The sequence below is a fragment of the Gossypium raimondii genome, chromosome 7, assembly GCF_025698545.1.
Source record: "Gossypium raimondii isolate GPD5lz chromosome 7, ASM2569854v1, whole genome shotgun sequence".
Taxonomy (NCBI): Eukaryota; Viridiplantae; Streptophyta; class Magnoliopsida; order Malvales; family Malvaceae; genus Gossypium; species Gossypium raimondii.
This window is the reverse complement of record NC_068571.1, coordinates 52,282,208-52,303,677: the sequence shown is the minus strand read 5'-3', so window position 1 is coordinate 52,303,677 and position 21,470 is coordinate 52,282,208. Positions and strand designations below refer to the sequence as shown.

At 29.7% G+C, this 21,470-nt stretch overlaps 3 protein-coding genes across 5 annotated transcripts; 1 reads left to right on the top strand and 2 right to left on the bottom strand.

Moving 5' to 3' along the window:
• The first annotated feature begins 1,204 nt into the window (after positions 1-1,204).
• Positions 1,205-3,515, top strand: LOC105792992 (heat stress transcription factor A-2). The gene is made up of 2 exons (XM_012621931.2): positions 1,205-1,725; positions 2,319-3,515. Exons 1-2 carry the CDS (start codon positions 1,300-1,302, stop codon positions 2,928-2,930), a joined length of 1,038 nt encoding a protein of 345 aa, XP_012477385.1. The 5' UTR covers positions 1,205-1,299; the 3' UTR covers positions 2,931-3,515.
• A 3,486-nt stretch (positions 3,516-7,001) lies between these two features.
• Positions 7,002-10,475, bottom strand: LOC105793061 (hypothetical protein). The gene is made up of 4 exons (XM_012622021.2): positions 10,278-10,475; positions 8,880-9,123; positions 8,405-8,445; positions 7,002-7,594 (listed from the first exon to the last, which is right to left on the bottom strand). The coding sequence occupies exons 1-4, from the start codon at positions 10,309-10,311 to the stop codon at positions 7,269-7,271; spliced, it is 645 nt and encodes a 214-aa protein (XP_012477475.1). The 5' UTR covers positions 10,312-10,475; the 3' UTR covers positions 7,002-7,268.
• A 1,493-nt stretch (positions 10,476-11,968) lies between these two features.
• LOC105793131 (lycopene epsilon cyclase, chloroplastic) lies at positions 11,969-19,548 on the bottom strand. Of its 3 annotated transcripts, XM_052633286.1 has the most exons (11): positions 19,159-19,548; positions 16,646-16,817; positions 16,075-16,210; positions 15,896-16,006; positions 15,704-15,806; positions 15,474-15,617; positions 15,291-15,398; positions 14,978-15,203; positions 14,668-14,800; positions 14,412-14,557; positions 11,969-12,540 (listed from the first exon to the last, which is right to left on the bottom strand). In XM_052633286.1, the coding sequence occupies exons 1-11, from the start codon at positions 19,456-19,458 to the stop codon at positions 12,533-12,535; spliced, it is 1,587 nt and encodes a 528-aa protein (XP_052489246.1). In that variant the 5' UTR covers positions 19,459-19,548; the 3' UTR covers positions 11,969-12,532. The 3 variants fall into 3 exon arrangements, 2 of the variants coding, with proteins under 2 accessions (XP_052489246.1, XP_012477534.1); XR_001133427.2 differs by lacking the exon at positions 11,969-12,540 and having other exon boundaries at positions 14,319-14,557; positions 14,943-15,203; XM_012622080.2 differs by lacking the exon at positions 11,969-12,540 and having other exon boundaries at positions 14,319-14,557.
• Positions 19,549-21,470: the final 1,922 nt, after the last annotated feature.

Sequence of the window (21,470 nt, the reverse complement as noted above, 5' to 3'; positions counted from 1 at the left end):
TCGTCTCCATCATGTTTTCCCTGTGATGATATCTAACGGCTACGAGACGCAATTGCACGGTAAAGATTTTGAAGATTATAACACCAGAATTAGAAAGCAAAACTTGTAGGAGCTTCATGAAAAATTTGGGGACTTCTTTATGATGATGATGCCCACAAATAAAGTAAACACGTTTGTCTAAGCACTAATATACTTGAGAGGTAATCCAAAGTTGAAAATGAAGGCAAAACGACAAGTATTTGGATAATTGTCTGATTTTCTTCCCTTTTTACAAATAATTAATTTACATACCAACAACAACAATAACACTTCAACACATTTTTAGTAAATTCATCAATGTTAAATAAATAAAATTTTTAATTATATATAATTTGTAATCTAATCATTTTTATTTTTATTTCGTGTAGATTTATAAATAATTAATCTAAATTCAAATTTTAACTTAATATATATTTTAATATTTAAATTGTAGTATTATAAGACTGTTAGATATTTTTAATATTTTATGCGGTATAAATTATATAATATAATATAATGGTGGATCTGGTTTTGTATGTCAAATGTAAAACTCAAACCCAGGGGCGAAGATAAGGGTGGATAGTGGTCTTCGCCCTGAAAAAGAAAAATTATTTATTAGTCCCTTTAGTTTTTATGAAATCATAATTTAGTATAATGATAATTCGCATTATGGCTACTGTTCTTAAAATAGTTGAATTAATTAGGTCACTAATTATAATCCGATCAAATAATTTAAAAAAAACTTAATTTAATTCAATTGATTCATACTAATTATTAAATTAACCAATTTGACGCTCTTTTTAAATCGATATCTTAACCAATTCTCAAAATTTTTTTTTATAACTTTAGCTAATCCAAATTTTTTTTATTCGTTTCTAGCCCTTAAAACAAATTTTTAGTAAAAGTGGTAGTTTAAAAAAAATCATATTTAATGTTTTTGTTAAAATATTATCAAATATCTAGTTTTTTTTAGATAAAAGTGCCATTTATCCTCACTAAAAACAACCAAAGTTCTCCCGTTGCTTTCCCATTCATCAACGTGGCAAAATTTTATTGGATTGAATTAAAAAAAATAAAGGGGGCCTGATATGTAAATAAAGAAAACTAGAAGGTTTTAGATTAGGTGGAGACAATAAAAAAAGGTAGCTACAAGTGGCAATAAAATATGGCGATGGGCTTTGAACACTGTCAACTTCAATTCCAAATTTTCCTTCCTATTTAATTTCTTCATTGTTCTGGCGTTACCGCTTTGAGTGCCTCTTTTTAAAAAAGAAAAAAGAAATGGTAGCTTGGGAGCATGATAATGGCGGTGGTGAATTGAGCTACACGACTGGGTTTTTGAATGAACCGACCGGAAATGGGGATCAAACCGAGTCAAGTGTCGTCAAGGAAGAGCCGGATGAAGAAATGAGGCTCTTCGATGATATGATTAACGGCGTCGGAGATTGGAACAATTCGTGGCCGTCAGCGAGTTTGCCGGATGTTTTGCCGAAGCCAATGGAAGGGTTAAACGATTTGGGTCCGCCGCCGTTTTTGAGGAAAACGTTTGAAATGGTGGAGGATCCGAAAACCGACCCGATTGTTTCATGGAGCTCCGGTCGTAATAGCTTCGTCGTTTGGGATTGTCACCGGTTCTCTGAAAATCTACTGCCTAAATATTTCAAGCACAAGAATTTCTCCAGTTTTGTTCGTCAACTCAACACTTACGTAAGTATTTTTATTTGCCACTTGCCCCCGTTAAAATTTGCACTGTACTTCCATAGTTTCTATATTTCTAGTTGGTATAATTACGGGTTTAGTCCTTATAATATGCTGAAATTTAGACTTAGTTCTTTTTGCTTTTTTTTACTTTAATTTAGCGTATATTTGGTTTTGATTTTAATAATGTTAATAGTAAGTTTAAACTGATAACAGGGTTGTCACTGTTTAACAGTGGCACTGTTTCGGTCTTAGCCGGAGCCTTTAAAAATATTGTTTATCAATTTGGAATGCTCAAATTATCTTAGAAGAACTTTTGTGATTAACCTTATGGTCAAGAGAGATTTACCATAAAACCCACTCGGGTTCGAATCTCTAGGAGTCTCTTGAAATTTTTAAAAATTAAATATTTACTTTTGCTTCTCAAAGCCCTAGATAGATAGTGGAGTTGTTTATTGGATGTGCGAGTGTGCGTGTATGGTATGAGTATATCTTTATCGTATGTGTATTAAAAAGGTATAGGAATTAAATTTAAATTTCAGAGGACTAAAAGCGAAATTAGAAATTTTTAAATTTAACATAATTTTTTTTTGTGTTTTTAGGGTTTTAGGAAGATTGATTCAGACAGATGGGAGTTTGCAAATGAAGGGTTTCAAGGAGGAAGGAAGCATTTATTAAAAAATATTAAGAGAAGAAGTAGATATAATAAGCAGCAACAAGGAGGAGGAGGAGTTATTTGCATTGATAATTCAACTAATAGTAGAGTTGGATTAGAAGCTGATGTTGAGGTTCTAAAGCAAGATCACACTTCATTACAAATGGAAGTATCGAAACTTAGACAACAACAAGACGACTCGAATCATCGGCTAAGCATCGTTGAGGAGCGGATTCATTTCGCCGAGTGTAAGCAACGACGGATGTGCGGCTTCTTAGCTAAAATGATCAAATACCCCAACTTCATTCAACAGTTGCTTCACAAACGGAAAGAGCTTGATCATGAAAAGAAGTTTAACAAAAGGAGGAGATTGCTTGAGACCCAAGCCACAACGAACCCTATAGAAGAACCTATGGACCCAATTCAAGATGAAGAGTTTTTGGTTTCCATGGATGATAGGGTTGTACCAGAGATGTCAACAAATGAAGAGGTAGATGTGAATGATTCAAAGATTTATGTTGAATTAGAGCAGTTGGTGAATTGGAAGCCATGTAGCTAGGGTGGGTTTCCAAGTGAGCCAGTGGAGCTGTTGAATAATATATACATATTTGTGTGTATGTATATGTATGTTATATGAATGGATGGGCATTGGTTGCATGCATGATGAACCCTTGAAGATGATGTCAAATTTCATCTGATTTTACCACTGTTTTCCATTAGGTTGTAAAGATTTCAATCCTATGTAAAATTTGGATTATGCAGAAAGAGGGTAGAGTGTAGATGTCGGTATTCCACTGTACGAAATTTAATGGATTATGCATTGCTTCAAAGCTTGCCAAAAATGGCAATATGTGTTTTTAGTCTAACACGTGGCAAGGCTAAAAGGCTTTGAGCATAGATTATGGCAGACCAGTAGATAAGGGTGATCATATCAAAAATTGTCAGTATTCATTTCCCATCATCATAACTACACCATTACAAAGAACTTCTTCTTCTTTTTCTGCTTTCTTTTAAACCTAAATTATGATTTAAGTTAAGTTTGGATTGGCGATTAGGTATATTTTTTATTTTACGTTACAGTATTTAATTTTACTGTTATTGTTATTTTTACATTAGTCGCAGTTAAACGTACTTTTCATTTAAATTCAGCCTTAAACTCTTAATCTTCACAAGTGAAAGTGAAAAGATAGATTTACATTTTTTAATTTGATGTATATTTTTAGTTAAATTGAATATTTCTCTCTATAAAATGGGATTAAAATGTTATTTTTAACGATATTGGCATAATAATTTATGGTATAATTCATATATTCATCTTAATATGATATTTTATACCTTATATATCATGTCAATAAATAATTTTAAAATTAACAAAAGTTATAAAAATCATAAAATTAAGAAAAAGGTATAAAGTACTCATGAATTGTTTCGTGAGTTGTCATTTAATCATTTAAAAAGCGTAACATTTTAGTTAGTAATTTCATTAAAGAAATCAATTTGACTTCTTTTTCAAAATGTTGTGTGCCAAATTTAAATAAAAAAGGGATAAGAAATAATTTGACAAAGGAAGTAAACAATATTAGAAGCTAAATTTTCATTATGCCAAATAAATTTATATACCTTATGGCGTTATCGGCTATGTAGCTTATAAATAAGTCAAAATGGTCGATTATTAATTTATAAATTTTATAATTGAATCGGTCAATTTAACCAACTTTTAATATGCATTGTTTTTAATTTTTATAATATATAATCTAATGAAAGGTAAATTACATTGACGGTAATCAAATTATTAGTAAGCTTTTTTGGGTCACTTAATTTATTCGTGTTTTATTTTCATATTTGAAAAGGAATAAGAGAGAGAGAGAAAACGCTTTAACCAACTTAGAGCTAATTTGTCATTCGTTTTGAAAAGTGCTTTTAAAATGTGGTTTAATAATAATATTATGATATATCAAATATATAAACTTAAATTAAAATTAATTTTAATAAAATTATAATTAACTTAAATATAAAGTATCGTTATTTTCATGTGTTATTATTAACATAATGCCAAATTATTATTTTTGGTATTAGTAAACAACTTAAATTATAGTATAATTAAAATAAAATAAAATAATTTATTGTAACTTATTGTTAATATTGTGAAATATAAATTTTAAAATATAGTTAATATAAATGAAGGGCAAAATTATAATTTGCACCGAAATTGGCCTTTGAAAAGTCAAAAGCTAGAGCTTTTAGGTTTTTGGGTTGGATTGAAAAATCAGTTTAAAAAGCTACAGGTTTATTATTGGTTTTAGTTAAAAAAGAGAGGCTAATTTTGTAGTTTTGAAACTCAATAATAAATATTGGGTTAAATATTAAAACTTAAGTTAGTTGGTTGATTAAGTTTATTTAGTAAAAAGGCTTTTTTGTAAGGGTCGGATCGAAAATGGGTTTGAATTTGAATTTCTTTCTGAAATTGAGCCTTAACTTGACCTATCTCGACCCATGAAAATCTTTATATATGAATATATTTGAATTTTTTAAACATGTTAAAAGCGAATTTATATCATTTTTATAATTTTTAAAAATTTTAATCATTATTTATAGCTTCTCATAATTTTTAATAATTTTTTTTTGAAAAGCATAGGATGAAACAAATTAGGATAACTATTTGTTTAGGTTCATCTTAGATGTGGGTTTATTTTTTTAAAATAATTATAAAAAACATTTATTTTCAGGATTAAATTTTTTAGAATAATGTCACGTTAGTATGAGGCATACGTAGCACATCACATGTTAGTGTTTAGTTCCTTTGTCAGCCACATCGTCATTTAACAGTAGAAATGAATATAATTTTTAACACAAGAACCGATTTGTTATTTGGTTCGACATATAATGGCTAATATGCCCATTTTTTAGTAAGGGCAATAAAATGCAACTTGATTCTACTATTTCTATGGTACTTTTATCTAATCTTACTCATCATTTAATTTGTATATATATATATATATTTTAATGTACACCCCACTCTATCCATCTTCAAAGCTTACCCAAAATAGTTAAAATTCCACAAAATATGCCTTTGTTTAACACGTGGCAAGATTAAAGACATTTAGCATAAATGATTCCAGAGAGGTGTCTTGTTTAGGTTTGGGTTTGGGTGAGAAGATAAGAATTGTCATCATAGCAACACCAACTTCAAAGAAAAATCATAATGAAAAGCATCTTTTATTAGTTTGAACTATACCTAAAGCAATATTTTAAATTTTAGTTTACAATCTAATCATTTTTTTATTGTTTAAATAGTGGTAACATTGAGGTAACTTAGCTGTGAAGGACTTTGGTCTGGTAGATTTTTCATTTTAATTTTTTATGATAAAATTAGATTTATAATTCATTTTTCACCATCTTAAAACAATCTTTTAACTTTGTCCTGTTGGTTGGAGGAAAAAGATAAAGACGACAGAAGAAAAATAAGGTGTAGATAGAAAGAGTGTTGAGAATTTCGTTGCAAGAATATATCTGATGTTTATGAGAGGAGTCATGTGATTTTGCTGATGGGTGCACTCGTATATATCCCATCAGTCATATGTCGCATTGTTGAGCTTTTAGAGTTTACATGATAGTAAGCCGAGCCTTATAAGCTATGTTGAAAATGTGTCATGATCTTTACTCTTAATAAAACAATGAATCTTGATTAATGAACAAAGCTTCCACCGGAGCGATCAACTGATTTGATTAAAAAAAATTGATTTGACTGGTTAAATACATACTTTAATTGATTAATGGATCAATTTAGGTTTTAATTTATATAATTAAATAAATTTAACATTGATCGGTTTAGTTGAGTAAGTCAAATTTTCCTTTTGTTCTGTCAAATATGAAAAAAAATGGAGAGAACTACTAGGTCTTGTTCAAAAATTTATACATTATATATCATAAATATTTAAAATATTTAAAATAATGTATATTAAGAGTCAGTTAAATGAATTAGTTCGGTTATAAAATATTATAACTAATAATCAACAAAATTAACCTATTTTTAATCACTACAAAACTAAATTAATCATTGGTTAACTGTTAACTCAATTTAAATCAACTTTTGTTCGCTCGTAACTATATGTTCTATGAAGTACTTTCAAAGCCAATGAAATTCTGGTTGGAAAGAGATTATGGGTAGTTCTAGGCATTGTATAAAAAAAAACAAATAAGTTTCTTTGCTCACCATTTGAAATTGCTAGATTTTATGCTGGCTTATGTGCAGTCAAAGATGTTCCATATCCTTCATTTGCTTCCATGGGGCATATAAAGTTCGCCACTACAACTGCAAAAATGCAAGATAAGTTTCAAAACAGGCCAGGACCATATTTTGTGAGGGAACATAAATCAGTGTTGTCAAGGCGTGCCCGTGCCTGTGCTTGCACGCCTTAGCATTATATAGTAAAAACGCCTAAAACACTTTTGAGGAAGTAGTGGTGAAACCAAAAAATTACTTTAGGAAAGGAGCAATGCATAATACTTTTTTGGGAGGGGGTAAAGTACAATTTTACTTAATATTTTCATTAAATTTTGAGCATTCAACAATAAATATCAACCATAAGGAAATCATGGATATGATACAAAATTGTGAAAACATCTATGGTTAAAGAAATACCAGCATATGTGATCAATGAATGGGATAAATTGTGATTAAAAAAAACAGACAACCAGCAAAGTCTAACATAAGCAACTTCCAAAGACACGAGCACCTCTGCGTCGAATCAAATCGGGAAAAGGAATGGAGAAGACATTGGATTCACCAAAATCTCAAAGCAAACATCGACAAAGAGTACAATGATATCTTAATGTTTTCATGGGATTTTTTCAGTAAACAAATAGGTAAGAATCCAAACCATACAAAAGCTTGCCATTAATCTCTCTTGCTGCCCCAGGGATGGCATACTTTTTCCAATCCCATTCCAAGGCAATGTCTGAACCCTCCTTCCTTCAATTCGGAACCAGAATCATTTGATCCTATCTTTGGATGGATTGTTCCGACAATAGCTTCGATTTCTTCTTTAGCCCTTTCAAACACATTAGGTGCTTTAACTTCATTTAGTGGGGTGGTTTCATCAATATCATTACTCTTCCCATGAGTTTCTTTGTGGTGATGGTTTGATGATTTGTCATGGTGCAAGATGGCCCCTATCTCTTCCTTAGCTCTTTCAATCAAATTAGGGGCCTTGACACCATTTTCTAGTAACATGTAACACAAAGTAAGCACAACACAATGTTCATCATCATAAGTTCATGACACTTTAAACGACAAAAATGTATATAAGAAAGGTCAAAATATGTCATCAATCTGTGCTTGAATGAAGTTTGATCGATTATAAAGGAAAAAAAATGATATATATTTATTTTGTTAGGATGGATAAACTGAGTAAGGAAAGGAAAGTAAATGAACTCTCACAAACTTTGGTTAAAAAGGGGAAAGAAAAGGAAATGATTGATTACAATGATATTTTCTAATTATGTAAAAATAGACAAGATAAAATGGGATTTCATATTTTTATTTTCTAATAATGTAAAAATAGACAAGATAAAATGGTATTTCAAATTTTATTTTCCAAAATTGAGGTAAAGTGTTTCAAGGGAAAGCACCTTTGCTTTCTCTTGCTTAAATAAAATACTTATCTAAACACGGAAAAGGGTCTCACTTTCCTTCTTTTTTTTTTTTTTACTTCTTTTAGTTCCTGTGCTTAAAAGGTTAAAAGTTGAATCCTTTTTACTTTTTTTAACTTAAAAATTCAAGTTCAATAATTGACATAGTTAGTATTTTCTGTCAAAATTTGCCATCAATACAGCTATGCTATCATACTAACTTTAGAGTCAAAATTTACCATCAATGCACCTATGCAATGATATTAACTTCCAGAAGCAATTCATTATAAACTCAAAATGCATATTCGATAGTGAGAAAATTTTAACGGAAAATACTGAGGTCTTGATAGCATATTTTGACTATTAAGATATAAGTATGAGCCAGGAAATTAGCAAAAGAACCTGGTTTGTCATGTTTTGCTTGTCCCTTGTCAGAATGGTCCCTGAAAATTCAGTGTGAAGTGAAATTAAACATATAGAAAAAATAAAAGTCCGCTCCAAGACTTTGTTTACTATTGAAGTTGAAAAATACTGTTTAACCCACACCTTGATTTTAAACAAAAAATTGGTAAATAATCAACTTTTCAAACCAAATATTGATTTTAAACTAGAACTCTAACACTTTTGAAAAAGTCTTTCGATGAAGTTACCTTTTTATCCCCCCATTAAATCTTTCACTTTACAACATCATATTAAAGTTAACATTTTATCTTCTCAAAAACACTTTTTGACAATAATAATAAACACTATCAAACTTTTCAAAAGCTCTTTTTCATAGCACTTTTCAAAAGTAATTTTCAACTTCAATAGTAAGCTAGCCCTAAGGCATTAATAGATTCTCATATTCAATTTCCAATGATAAAAATTGGATCCCAACCTTTCATCAACATGAGTTTGAGACTCTTTTTTGTGATGGACTGTTTCAACAAGGGCCTCAAACTCCTCCTTTACTCTTTCAAACACATTAGGAGCTTTCACATCATCCAATGGGGTGTTTTCATTAATATCATCTCGCTTCCCATGAGTTTCCTTACCAAAAGGATGTATTTTCCCAACATGAATCACAGCTTCAATCTCTTCCTTTGCTCTTTCAAACATATTAGGTGCTTTTACATCCTCATCTGCTAGCATTACATAGCATTAGCACCAAAAGAACATTTATTTGATCGTTCAAAGAACCACTAATCTAATCCCTGACAGGTTCAACCATTGAAAGACTTAATTTCTTTACTATGCTGAAATTTAGAATTTAATCCTTCTAGTTTGGCATAATTTTGTCCCTCTACTAGCAAGTCCAAATTGATAATGCTGTTAGAAGTGTGACTTTTTTCTTTCTTTCTTAAAACAGCTTTAAGCATTCAACAGACATAAATTCATTACTGGTTGAACATGGTTGGCTAGATTTTCACGTGCCCTTAACTATGCGACTGGGTACGAAAATGATTAACAGTGTTATCAATTCGGAACTACTAACACTATTATTAAAGTAAAGTGATTAAATTAAGCCAAATTAAAGTATATAGATTAAGTCTCAAATCTTAAGATTATAGTAGAAAGACTAAAACCATAACTAAACCAAACAAAGATTAACCCATAAATTGCAGAATGAACAAAGTAAAAAATTACATCCAAAAGATTAAATTCTGCTATTAGTTCCTCTGTTATGTGTGCAGTAGTAGATTTGATCCGTATTCTTCAAAAAATATACGAAAAATATACTGACTTAGAATATCTAATTTTGAAATTTTAATAGTTGTTAATGACTTTAACAATAATAATATGTTTGACGGATCAGATTTTCAAAATAACATGAGTTAATGAATTTAACAATTATCTTTTGGTAGACTAAAACTTTAAAATTTGAAAAGCATAGGGACTAAAAAGACCAAATCAAAATACAAGAATTAAATCCACAACTTTATTAATGTACATGGACTAAAATCAGAATTTAACCACAAAAAACTATTACGAATCTAATATATAATTTCCGGTTCTTAGGATGGATTCTCATACCCAATTCAAATTGAAAATACATTTAACGATCACTCAAAAGAATCACTAACCTAATCTCATACATTCAGCATTGAAAGATGAAAGAACATGCAAAACAAAAGCAATAGACAGGAGATAAAACTAAAGAACCCCATCATAAATTACAGAAAAACAATAAATATTACGAATTCAAGATAATATCTCCATATCTATACTGGGATTTCTAAAAAAAAAAAAAGAAGATACAATAAGGGATTGAAGAAAAGGAAAAAGAGAAAGATACCTGAGGAGGAATTGGATGAATTTGATTTGGGCATTTCAGATTTGGATGAAATGTGATGCAAATTGGGATTTTGATTTTAATGGTTTTGAAGAGCAGAGGTTTTTGCGCCTCCGCCAGACTGGAAACAAAAGCAGAGAGGAGGTTGCGTTGGTGGCCTACTTGGATGAATATTGAAAAAAGTATACTATAACAAAAGGATCTTCTTCTATCATCTACTATTCACAACTTAACAACTGTACTGTCATGGCCATGTCTGTGGTCCTCAAATGGCATAATTATTTATTTCATCCTTAAATTTTATAAAAAATTACTTTAGTTGTTTATTTAATTTTTTTAATTTTAAACTTACATTATTTAAGTCTCTTAACTTTAGAGAGGTGACATCCACTTGGCACGTATATGCCCATTAATAATTCATTATTTTTTTAAAAATTGAAAATATTAAAAGATATATTTTTATACTTTTTAATTTTTAAAATAAATTTTATATTTGTTTGAATTTTAAAATTAAAAATAATTAATTCTTGACGTGATATTTACGTATATGTCATGTCAATAAAGTTAACAAGTGTTAACTTTTCCGTCCAATTTTGGGTGATTTGACAAACAACACAAATTTAAAGGTTGAAAGAGACGAAAATTAAATGGAGAGCTAAAATGATTATTTTTTGTAAAATTGGAGGGTGAAATAAGTCATTCTGTCTTGTCAAAAGCACTTGATTTTGGAGGGTGAAATTAAATCGGTGTTTGTTCACTGAGTAGAGAATTAGCACAAGATATAGAAATGAAAAATGACTTTTACCACAAGTGTGATAGGTCAATTGTAATATTTATGTGTTACAACGGAACACGAAGTTTTTCAAGGATCAAATCCAAGAGAGATCGGGCGATTAGGTAAATGTTCAACAATTAAGCATGCATTTAGGAAGTCTAGCTAGCTAATGGCTCAGTGGTATATTACGACAATCCATAAAATGAAGTTGATTGTGTTAAATTATACTTAAGATAAATAAATTGCATAAAAACAAAAATTACAAAAAGTATTAATCTGATGAAATAAAGTGGTTGATTGATATTCATGTTGCTAATTAACTCCTGAACTAGAGATCTATATTGTTTAAACTCCTAATTGGTCCAATTTTACCTCTTGATCACCATTTTACGCAATTAAACAGTTTAGTCCAATTTATCCCTCGACCTCACTAGACTAAATTGAGAAAATCGAATTTGTTTACATAGGATCTCCTCTTGATCTCACCTATCTAAATGTCCCCTAAATTTGTCGATTCTAGGTTTTGAAGTTTATTCGATTTAATCTAACTTTTATGATTTAGCCTCTAACCCTAAAATTAATCACGCAACATTTCAAGCAATCCAACCACTATAAAGTTTAGCTCTTACCTATCATCAAAAAACAAATCCCAACCAATTTCATGCTAAAATGAATCATCAAATAATCACAAAATAGTTAAGGGTTAAGAAATGCTTGGTAAATCTTGAAGAGATCCTTGCTGGAAATGATAACAAGCAAGAATATTCCACAAAACTACAGAACAAGTTAATACTTTGCAACTTTTGGTGACTAAAACATTTAAATCTATTTAATACTTGGAAGAAAAACTCAAAATTACATAATAGGTCCTTGTATCTTTTTGAACTAAAAGAGAAAAGTGCAGCAAATTAAAGACTAAGCTAGAAAAGAAAAAAACCCTAGGAATCTAAAATGATTGAAGGAATAAAAGAACGATGATAGATAATGGATGTCCGAATTTTTGTGTCATAAAAAGGCTTTAAATACTTTGATTTTCTAACCTTAATATTGACAAAAATGCCTTTTAAAAATGCGATGACTTAAGCTTGCTTGGATACAAAATTACCCTTACAGTTTTTTCAATCTTCAGACTTCAATGTCGCGACACCCATGGTAGTTGGCACGAAGGGGTCATGGAAGGCTCTTAATGTCGTGGCACACATTTGCTAGTGGCGCGACCAGGATAATAGACCATTGGTTTTAATAACTTCAGTTGTTGGGCTTAGAGTCACAACCTTAAGGGCTTTGAATTGCAACTTTGAAGCTTAGTGTTGCGACTTCCACAATAGGTTACTTCCAAGTTGAGTTTTGGTGAAGTTCATTTTCTCGAGGTGATAAGAGGTCAGTTTCACAACACACAAGTACCTATGTTATGACCTCTATAATAGTTGAAGTCCTTGTTGATGTTTGGCGTTAATCATCTCCTTGCACAAGCTCAAATCAATCATTGGGCTCCCAATGACATAGTTTTGTCAAGTTGAGTCTCAAAAGTGGTAAAATATAAGAAAAGCTAACATTAAAACTAAAATCTAGAAATTGATTAAAAAAAAACATTAAAAAGACTTGTAAACTACTTAAGAACAAGCTCATTAAGTACTTGAGAGAGCATAATTTGACATGTCAAATTATGACATATCATTGGACCGGTTGGTCAGACCAAGTGGATTGAAAATCGATTAGAGTAATTACAAGTTAAACAAACAAATATGACATAGGAAATTATAATGTAATTACATTCTATCATCTAAACATGTCTAGAGAATTATAATTCCTCGTAGTTACAAGAGCTTGTATTTACTACCTTAGTAATTACACTTTCATCCAATTACTCTCCGATGTCAAAACAAACCTTAAAGTAATGTTTGGAAAGTCACCTAGTAATTGGACTTGGATGTATCTACATGTGTCTAGAGAATTATAATTCCTTGTAATTACAAGAGCTTGCATTTACTACCTTGATAATTACACTTTCATCCAATTACTCTCCGATGTCAAAACAAACCTTAAAGTAATGTTTGGAAAGTCACCTAGTAATTGAATTTGGATGTAATTACATAAGAGTGACATGTTTAGGTAACCATTGTAATTGATGGATCCCGTTGCATTAAATGTAATTGGAACACTAAATTACACTTTACTTTCCAATTCTTAGGGGAGGGTGAAAATTGAAGTAATTCCACTCAAATCAAAATTTAAAAAAAAACCTATTTTTATACAAGTTATAAATGTATATTATAAACATGAACAAATTATTTGGGATGATTATGGTCAAAATTTTATTATATCATAAATTATAAAAATATATTATAAAATAATTTATGTATTTTATAAAACTATGACTTAAATAATTTACATATTAGTGTTATAATATATTTATTTATAAAAGATATGGTCAAAAAGTATGGACATAACTTATTTATGTATCCATGTTATATATTATAAAATAATATAATGTTTATAAAAAATGTTATAGTTTTTATCATAACTTATTTGTAAAAATAACTTTTTTTAAATTATGACAAAAATTATATTATTTATAAAAGTGTTATAAAAGTTCTGGAAAATTTATAATTTTTTATGAAAATTATATATTATTATTTTTACTTAATTTATGTATTATAAGAAGGGATATAAACTAGCATAAGTCATTTTCCCAATTAAGTTTATATAAGTTGTTATAATTAAATTTACAAACTATTTATGTGAACCTAGGTTGATGCTAATTATGCAACTAACAAAGGTTTTCTTACAATATATCGTAGAGTATGATACCATTAGAGAAAATTGTGCCTAACAAAAGCACCATAGATAGCTCACGAACTCTTTATTTTGAGATATTCAAGGCTTTAAAATGTGGTTTCAAAAGACATTTGTTATTCTAAAAAAAATATTTTTCATATTAACATCACCTTAGTATAGCATAAAAAAAAAAAGATTGGTTTCATAACTTCAATTATGGGTGGAGTTGAAATGATTCATACTTCGTAAAGTATATGGAAAAAGGAGATCTTGATAATTTCAATGATGCATATCCATTTTCGGGATGAACAAATGATAAATTTGCATATGATGTATTTTTCTTGTTGTTTTATTAGTAATTATATTATCAATTTTTTTAGATTAACATAATACATATGGTGATTTAATTTAATTTGTTTCGGTTTTTATCAATTTCATTCTTTTTTTCAATTCAACCGATTGGAATCAACCATATTAAATTGAAGAAAATATTAAATGAAGTATTTATTTTCGAAAGAAGATAAATGCCTAGCAATAAAACAAAACAAAATAAAAAGATACCATCTAAATTGTGAGATATGTACTTATCATAGTTGTTGCAGTTGGATCCTTGAGCAAGTGCCTAATAAGCAACATTTTCATATCCATTGGTGCTATAACGAACATAGAAAAGGCAAATACGACGAGATCGATCGAAGAAAGAGTCGAACCGAGAAACCCTTGCCACATCCTGCAGCATGATATCACGAAAGTATAAAGAAGAAAACTCACAACTTCAAACTTGTTGAATGCCATTGGTAAACACAGTAACAAATGGCGAATATCAAGTTTAACTCTTACCAACTTGGCAAACGGAAGAATATGCGGAAGAATGTTCGGCTGCCTTCGGTATCCAGCTGCAATAGGAGTGCTAACCCAAAGAGAAAGAATGACCTTTGCCGTTTCCTTTCTTGTGGCCAAAGAGTATTCCAAGCTGAATGAAATTAAAACCGAAGTTAAGTGTTGGGAAACGTTATGTATTCGACATGAGTATGTTTGATATTTTCTATATGAAAGATACGAGCCGAGTAAGAGATATAGAACACATCATACAACCAGAAATAATGCATGCATACCTTGCATGCATGAGTACCAACTTTTGCTTGCATACCTTCAATTGACATATTCCAATTATTTCTTTCAAAAGTAAGAAAGCCTTTCGAATAATCTCTCTTTAGGATTTTCGCAATCACGGAAGCGTATCTCGGAGCCTCAGATAATGATCTGGCAATTGAATAACCAGTAGCAGGATGCACCATGCTTGCGGCAGCACCGAATGCAAGGTTCTTCTGTTTCATGTTCGGCAAGGAACCGCCGAGCGGAACATAAGACCACTCCTGGATGAGATAACTGGTTTTGGTAACTTCGTAACATAATTTGGCATAATCAAACATATTTAGGGACAATTTGGTTATGAAAATTACCTCTTCGTAAACTTTTACAATCCGGATTCCCATGGCCAGTAACCTTGACATTAGCTTCTTCTTCAAGAAATCCATAGGCATGGCCTCTTTTAAAGCCAAACAAGTTTCCTGCAAGGCAAGTTTATGGAATCATTTTACATGTGATCATGACATATACAAGATGTAGATTGGCATGGCTTAAACCTCAAAGAAAACTCTTGTTGATGACATGGGCATGCCATAAAGGAATGAAGGATACTGATCTCCTAAACATGGAACTTGTTCTTTAGCATAGTCTCTATAATCCATGAATACCATCATGCTAGGATCATAAGGATTGTTCTCCACCTGTCAAACATATTCCTCATAAAGAGGCAACTTTTTTGGAGCATAAAAACTTGGAAGTAGCACTTTGGCATTTCATGTATTTGTACCTCAACCTCGATTCCGTACGCGGATTGCATGACGACCCTTGGACCTCCCACCTCATATTGCAATAATTTACCAGAAGCTGCTCCTGAAGCAACAACAACAAGCCTATAATAACATATTAGGAGCTTGAAAGGAGCTATGGTGTTAAAATACTTATACGCCGATGGCAGTAGGGGAAAAAGAAATCATCCTACCTGCAAGGAACAACATGCTCGTATTCGCAGGCTACGAGATTATGACCATCGGTAGCTTCGACAATTGATTCAACCTTTGAGCTAAGATACATTACGCCTGATTCGACACACCTATTGAAATTCAAATCAAATTAAATGTTGATGTAAAAACATTATTGGAAAAGGACCTATATGACAACCTCTTCAACAACTCCTCATGGAGCAAACGTCGATCGACACGTCCATAAGCACGACCAATGGTGATGGGCTTATCATCATCGAGGTATACTATTGTATTCGGCCAAACATGCTCCATACACTTTTCGAGTCCAAGATCTGTACAAGACATTAGATAAACTTACAAGTTAATAAGATTGTGATAGAACAAAGTTAAAAGTATCATAAAGATCGTTGTATTAGGATTCAAATTGCATTTTGCTTTTATACGTTAGATCAAAAAGTAAATTGATCCTATTTGTTAAAAAATTCATCCATTTGTACTTTTAAAAATCGACATTACTGATGAAATAACTAGATAACAACATGCGGCATACCATATGTACCTCATGTTGAGTTACAAGAATTTGTGTTTAATAGTAAAAATTTATGAAATTTTTAACAAAAGGACTAATTTGTTCTTTGAACTAATGTATAAGAATTAATTTTTTTTTAAATAGAAAGGACAAAATACAATTCGACTCTTAATACGGGAGCCTAGAATCAACAAAGGTAGAAAGATTATAAATTTATGAAAAGAGCAAGATATAATACCTTTAATCTCATCCTCCCACAATCCATAATTATTGGTGAAAGGAAGATCAGGGCTTATTAGTCCAACATTTAAACCCAACTTAGCTGACTCTGCAGCAAGGGCAAGACCAGCTGGTCCACTGCCAATGACCACTAGGTCTAGTATATTATCTCCGATTGATATTGGTGGTAACTGTGGAATAATATAAGATTTATATATTACTTTGAAAAGATAAAAAAATATATATAATGATAAATTTAATCTTGATATTTATTTATTTTATCTCTTTGATTTTTTTTATCACCTCGTCTTGTAAACTTTAAATTATAGTAGTTAATTTGATTTTTTGAGGTAGAAAATTTTATTGAAATGTTAAAATTTTAATGGTGGTGATATTATAATCTATATGGCATGGTAGTCTGTATATACTTCACAAAAATAAAAAAAATTCAAATAAAAATAAGGAATAATAATAAATTTAACTCTTAATGTTTATATTTTTTTACCAATTTGACCCTTATTCTTTTTAACTAAATTTGACCATCAAGCTTTTAAAAAATCGAATTTGACCATCAACCTTTCAAAAGAGTTAATTATTATTTTTTAATAGGAATGCTTACTAAAACGTTAAAATTTTTAACATAGTAGCATGTATGGAAACCTACGTGTACTTCATACTAATTTTCTAAAAAATTATGAACTTTTATATATTTTTGAACTTTGAATATTATTATAAATTATAAATTATTTATTGACGTGACATATAAGATAAATGGTGTCCCATATACGTGGATTATTACGCCAATATCGTTAAAAATTAATATTTTAGTTAACATTTTATTAAAAAAGGGTATTTGACTCTTTTGAAAGGTTAATGGTCAAATTTAGTTAAAATAATAATAAAAGCTAAATTTTAAAATTTATAACTATTGAAGACTAAATTTATCATTTATGTCCAAAATATATTAATTGTCACATCACAACCACTAAAAATTGAACAGTTCCATCAAAAATATTTTCAAAAAATAATTTAATTAAAATTTAAAGATTAAATATCAAAATAAAAACAAACAACAAAAATTAATCATTCATTTCTAGCCCGTAATAGTTAGACATGAAACTAAAACTTAGGCAAATTCCCGCAAAGGCAAAAAGAAAGCTGGGAGTAACGTGTCATAATTCTCATAACTAATTTTCATTCCTATTTCATGACCTTAATTCCCCCTTAGTTATAATAAAAAAAAAGATCCCTAAATTCTAGGATAGAGAATAAGTTGGTTAAAACCAATTTAATTGATTTAATTATTTCCATAATAAAATAAATATATGTAATATAATTATATTATATATCATAATGTGATGTGTCAAGTCGGGTCACAGGCTTATCCTTTAAGTAATAGTAAAACATGAACTCAAAAAATTTACTCAAGGTTGCTATTTTAATTTTGAAATGCTTTTGAAAAATTCGGGTTGGAAAAAATGTTCTTGTAAAGTACCGTGGAAAAATGTGGGTTGTTCATTTCAAGTGTTGGACATTACTATTAAAAATTGCAATGAAAAATTACAATTCCATTTTAAACATAATGTTAAAAATTTTAAAAATAATTTAATGTAGTTATACATAAAATATCATTTTAAATAGTTTGATACATGACATATTTTAAAATTTTAAATAAAATAATAAATAATATTTGAGCAATTTAATATAATAACCATAAAATATATATATTTTTAATTTTAAAATATATTTTAAATAATTAATACAAATGAAAATATTTTGATAATTTATCTTTTTACGTTTAGATTAAAAATATCTGTCCACTATAATTTCATATTTTCAATGTGATAAATTTTATAACTAATTTCCATTCTTATTTCATGACCTTAATGTCCCAAAAGAGTGCCGCAAATTTCAAGTTGTTTCATTCGCGTAAGTCTATTTCGGTTAATTCGACTTTTTATTAAATCAACTAAAGTCTTGATTAGGATTATTTTATCAATTATTAGAATTTATAACCAATTAATTTAATTGACTTATATATTATTTTAATTATTTTAATATATAATAAATATTTATATTAATTATTATGCTTTTAATATATATCATTAGGTCTTATTTTAACAAAACAATTAATATTAATTTCAGAGTATTTTTATCTTTTTTATAATATTTACTCAATTTTTCTATTTGAACCAAAGTGTTACTTAATATTAATATTAATTTTAAATAAATGTAAGTCAATTAATTTGTTATATGGATTCGGTTAAATAGTTAACACTAAAATCGATAGATTCGTTTATAATAAGATGATAATAACTATTTTACTTACGACTGACTAAATTTAATGGCGAATAAAACACTACTTTATACACCAAAAATAGTCTGACCTCCAAAAGTGAGCGATTTGATTGAATTGAGTTCGTAACTTAAATTCATCTTCATCGGCATTGTTATGAAATTAATTAACGGTAACCAAAAAAACTTTTTTTTAAAAAGTACATATAAAATGAGTAGGGAAAGAGAAATGAAAACCTTGTCCGCTAACTTCGATTGCTCATCCATTTCCTTATGCTGTTGCATTTGAACGAAGAGAAGTTGAGATCCGCCGGCTTTTACGTAATCTTCTTCATCGGCGAAATCTTCATTAACCGCCACGTAACTCTCCCTCGCCGCTCCGCTACCACTCACCTCCAATGAAATCAACCGTTGATTATTCGAAACCGCCATTTTCGTACTCACCGGATCTTTTCTCCTCCGAGACCTCCAAGTGGCGGACTTAGAAACGGCCACGGCCGCGAATTTCCGAGCTCCGACAGACGTCGCTATCATCATCACCACTGAAATTGACAAATAAAAATAATTAAAAGAAAAACTGTCTCTCTTCTTCACGTCGCCGTTGTTGTTTTCCTTGAACGAAACGAAGTGCAGATATTGAGAACAAAAGGAAATGATTCTTCTTGTATAAACGGAAGAATTTTTGTTTTGTTTCTTTTTGGTTAAAAGACATTTCCGATCCCTCTCAATTTCAGTATTAAACAAATTTGTCCCTCTAAATGAATCAATTAATTCTTGTCAAATTCAAAAAGTAAGGAAAATCGCAAAATTAGCCTTTTTGTCAATTGTATACAATTTTGATTGGTATAATAACATATTTAGACTTCAAAATTTACACTTTATGTCAATTTGGTCCTGACTTACTAGTAGACCTGATCATAGGTTGGGCCACCTGCTAGGCCCGAAGGCTCGCCCGCAAAATAGGAGGGTTTGGGCAAAAATATAAGCTTTAAAAATGAGCTTGGACATAAAAATATTGTTCGTTTTCTAAACGAGTTGGGACTCGTGTAGGATTTTATGCCCGGGCCCAACCCAACTTGGTTTGTTTCTCTGATGTGTTGTTGCAGTTTTGGTATTGTTTTATTGTCATTTCACTATTATATTTCTACTATTTTGTTATTATTGTTTGGATATTGTATAACTCTTGTTTTATTGTTAATTTTGCTACTATTTTAGTAGTAAATATTTGCTAAGTTACAACTATCTTAATATTATTTACTTTTAATGTATCTTCAATTTGTTGAGAAATATTTATTTGAATGTTTTAGTGTATTTGATGTATTATATTTTTAAAAAATATTTTTATATAAAAATAATCTAAAAAAATTAATATGAACGAGCCGGGTCAGACTCAAGTTTAGCATTTTTAATCTGGGTTGGGCTTGAGTAAAATTTTAGGCAATTTTTTAGGTCAGGTTGAGCCTAAGCCTAAAATTTTTCACCAGCTCGACCCAACTCATAATCAGGTTTATTTAATAGAATGTATAAATATTACAAGTTACACTTATTAGATAAATACTAAATTGATGAATATGCAAATCTACTTAAGTTAAATTTGGACTAATTTGATATAATGTGTAAAAATTAAAAGTTAAATTTATTATATCGATAAAATTTATGTACAATTCATGGACAATATTAACTTCGTAATTAATTATCCTTAGTTGCTTACTTTCAAAACTGATAACGATTAAATTACTCTAATTTTTTTAGAAGGACCAATTTGGTTGATATTAAAGTTGAGAATGATTAAAATGGTGTAATCACCTTTCTTTATTTTTTTTTATGTATTTTTGTTTGTGTTTGAATTTTGCTCAAATGTTTAGCTGTCATCACTTATTCAATTGGACAACTCTTTGCAAAAAAGAAAGCGCAAAACGCAGCCGTATTAAATATTAATCTCAAATCCTTGCCAGCATGTGGATAACATCAAAATTACCTTCATCAAAATAGATATTTTATCTAGAAAAGTCGCATGAAGCTTTGGGGTTAATTCAACTATAAGTCCCCACGTTTTAGATTGGTCTTCCAACTTTAAAAATTAAGTGATTGACTTTGTAGTTTAGCGAAAAACTTATCCAAACAATATTAGAAACAAGGAACTAATCCTATCAATAACTCAATTACTCTCTTTCGGATTTATGAAACAATTCTCAGAGATCTTTTTTTTCTTTTGGAATATACAAGAGCGAACAATCAACCTATTGATATTGAAAAACTCAAAAGATTCTTCTAACGTATCATTTTTAGGTCCAATAAAATTTCTACGTATAGGAAGAAGCCTTGTCAAAAAAAGATTTTTTCTTTCGACCATATTTCGATTGTTAATACGATATATAAGAACCGCTAGTACAAATAGCACTGCACCCTTGATTGTGAAATATCAATTGTTTGTTGAACCATGTGAATTGCGTGAAAGTAGGATACTCAAAATTCGGGGGTCCAAAAGTTTTATAAAACGTTCTAAAATTAGTGGTTTCATGAGCCAGATCTAATTTAACTTGCCCATA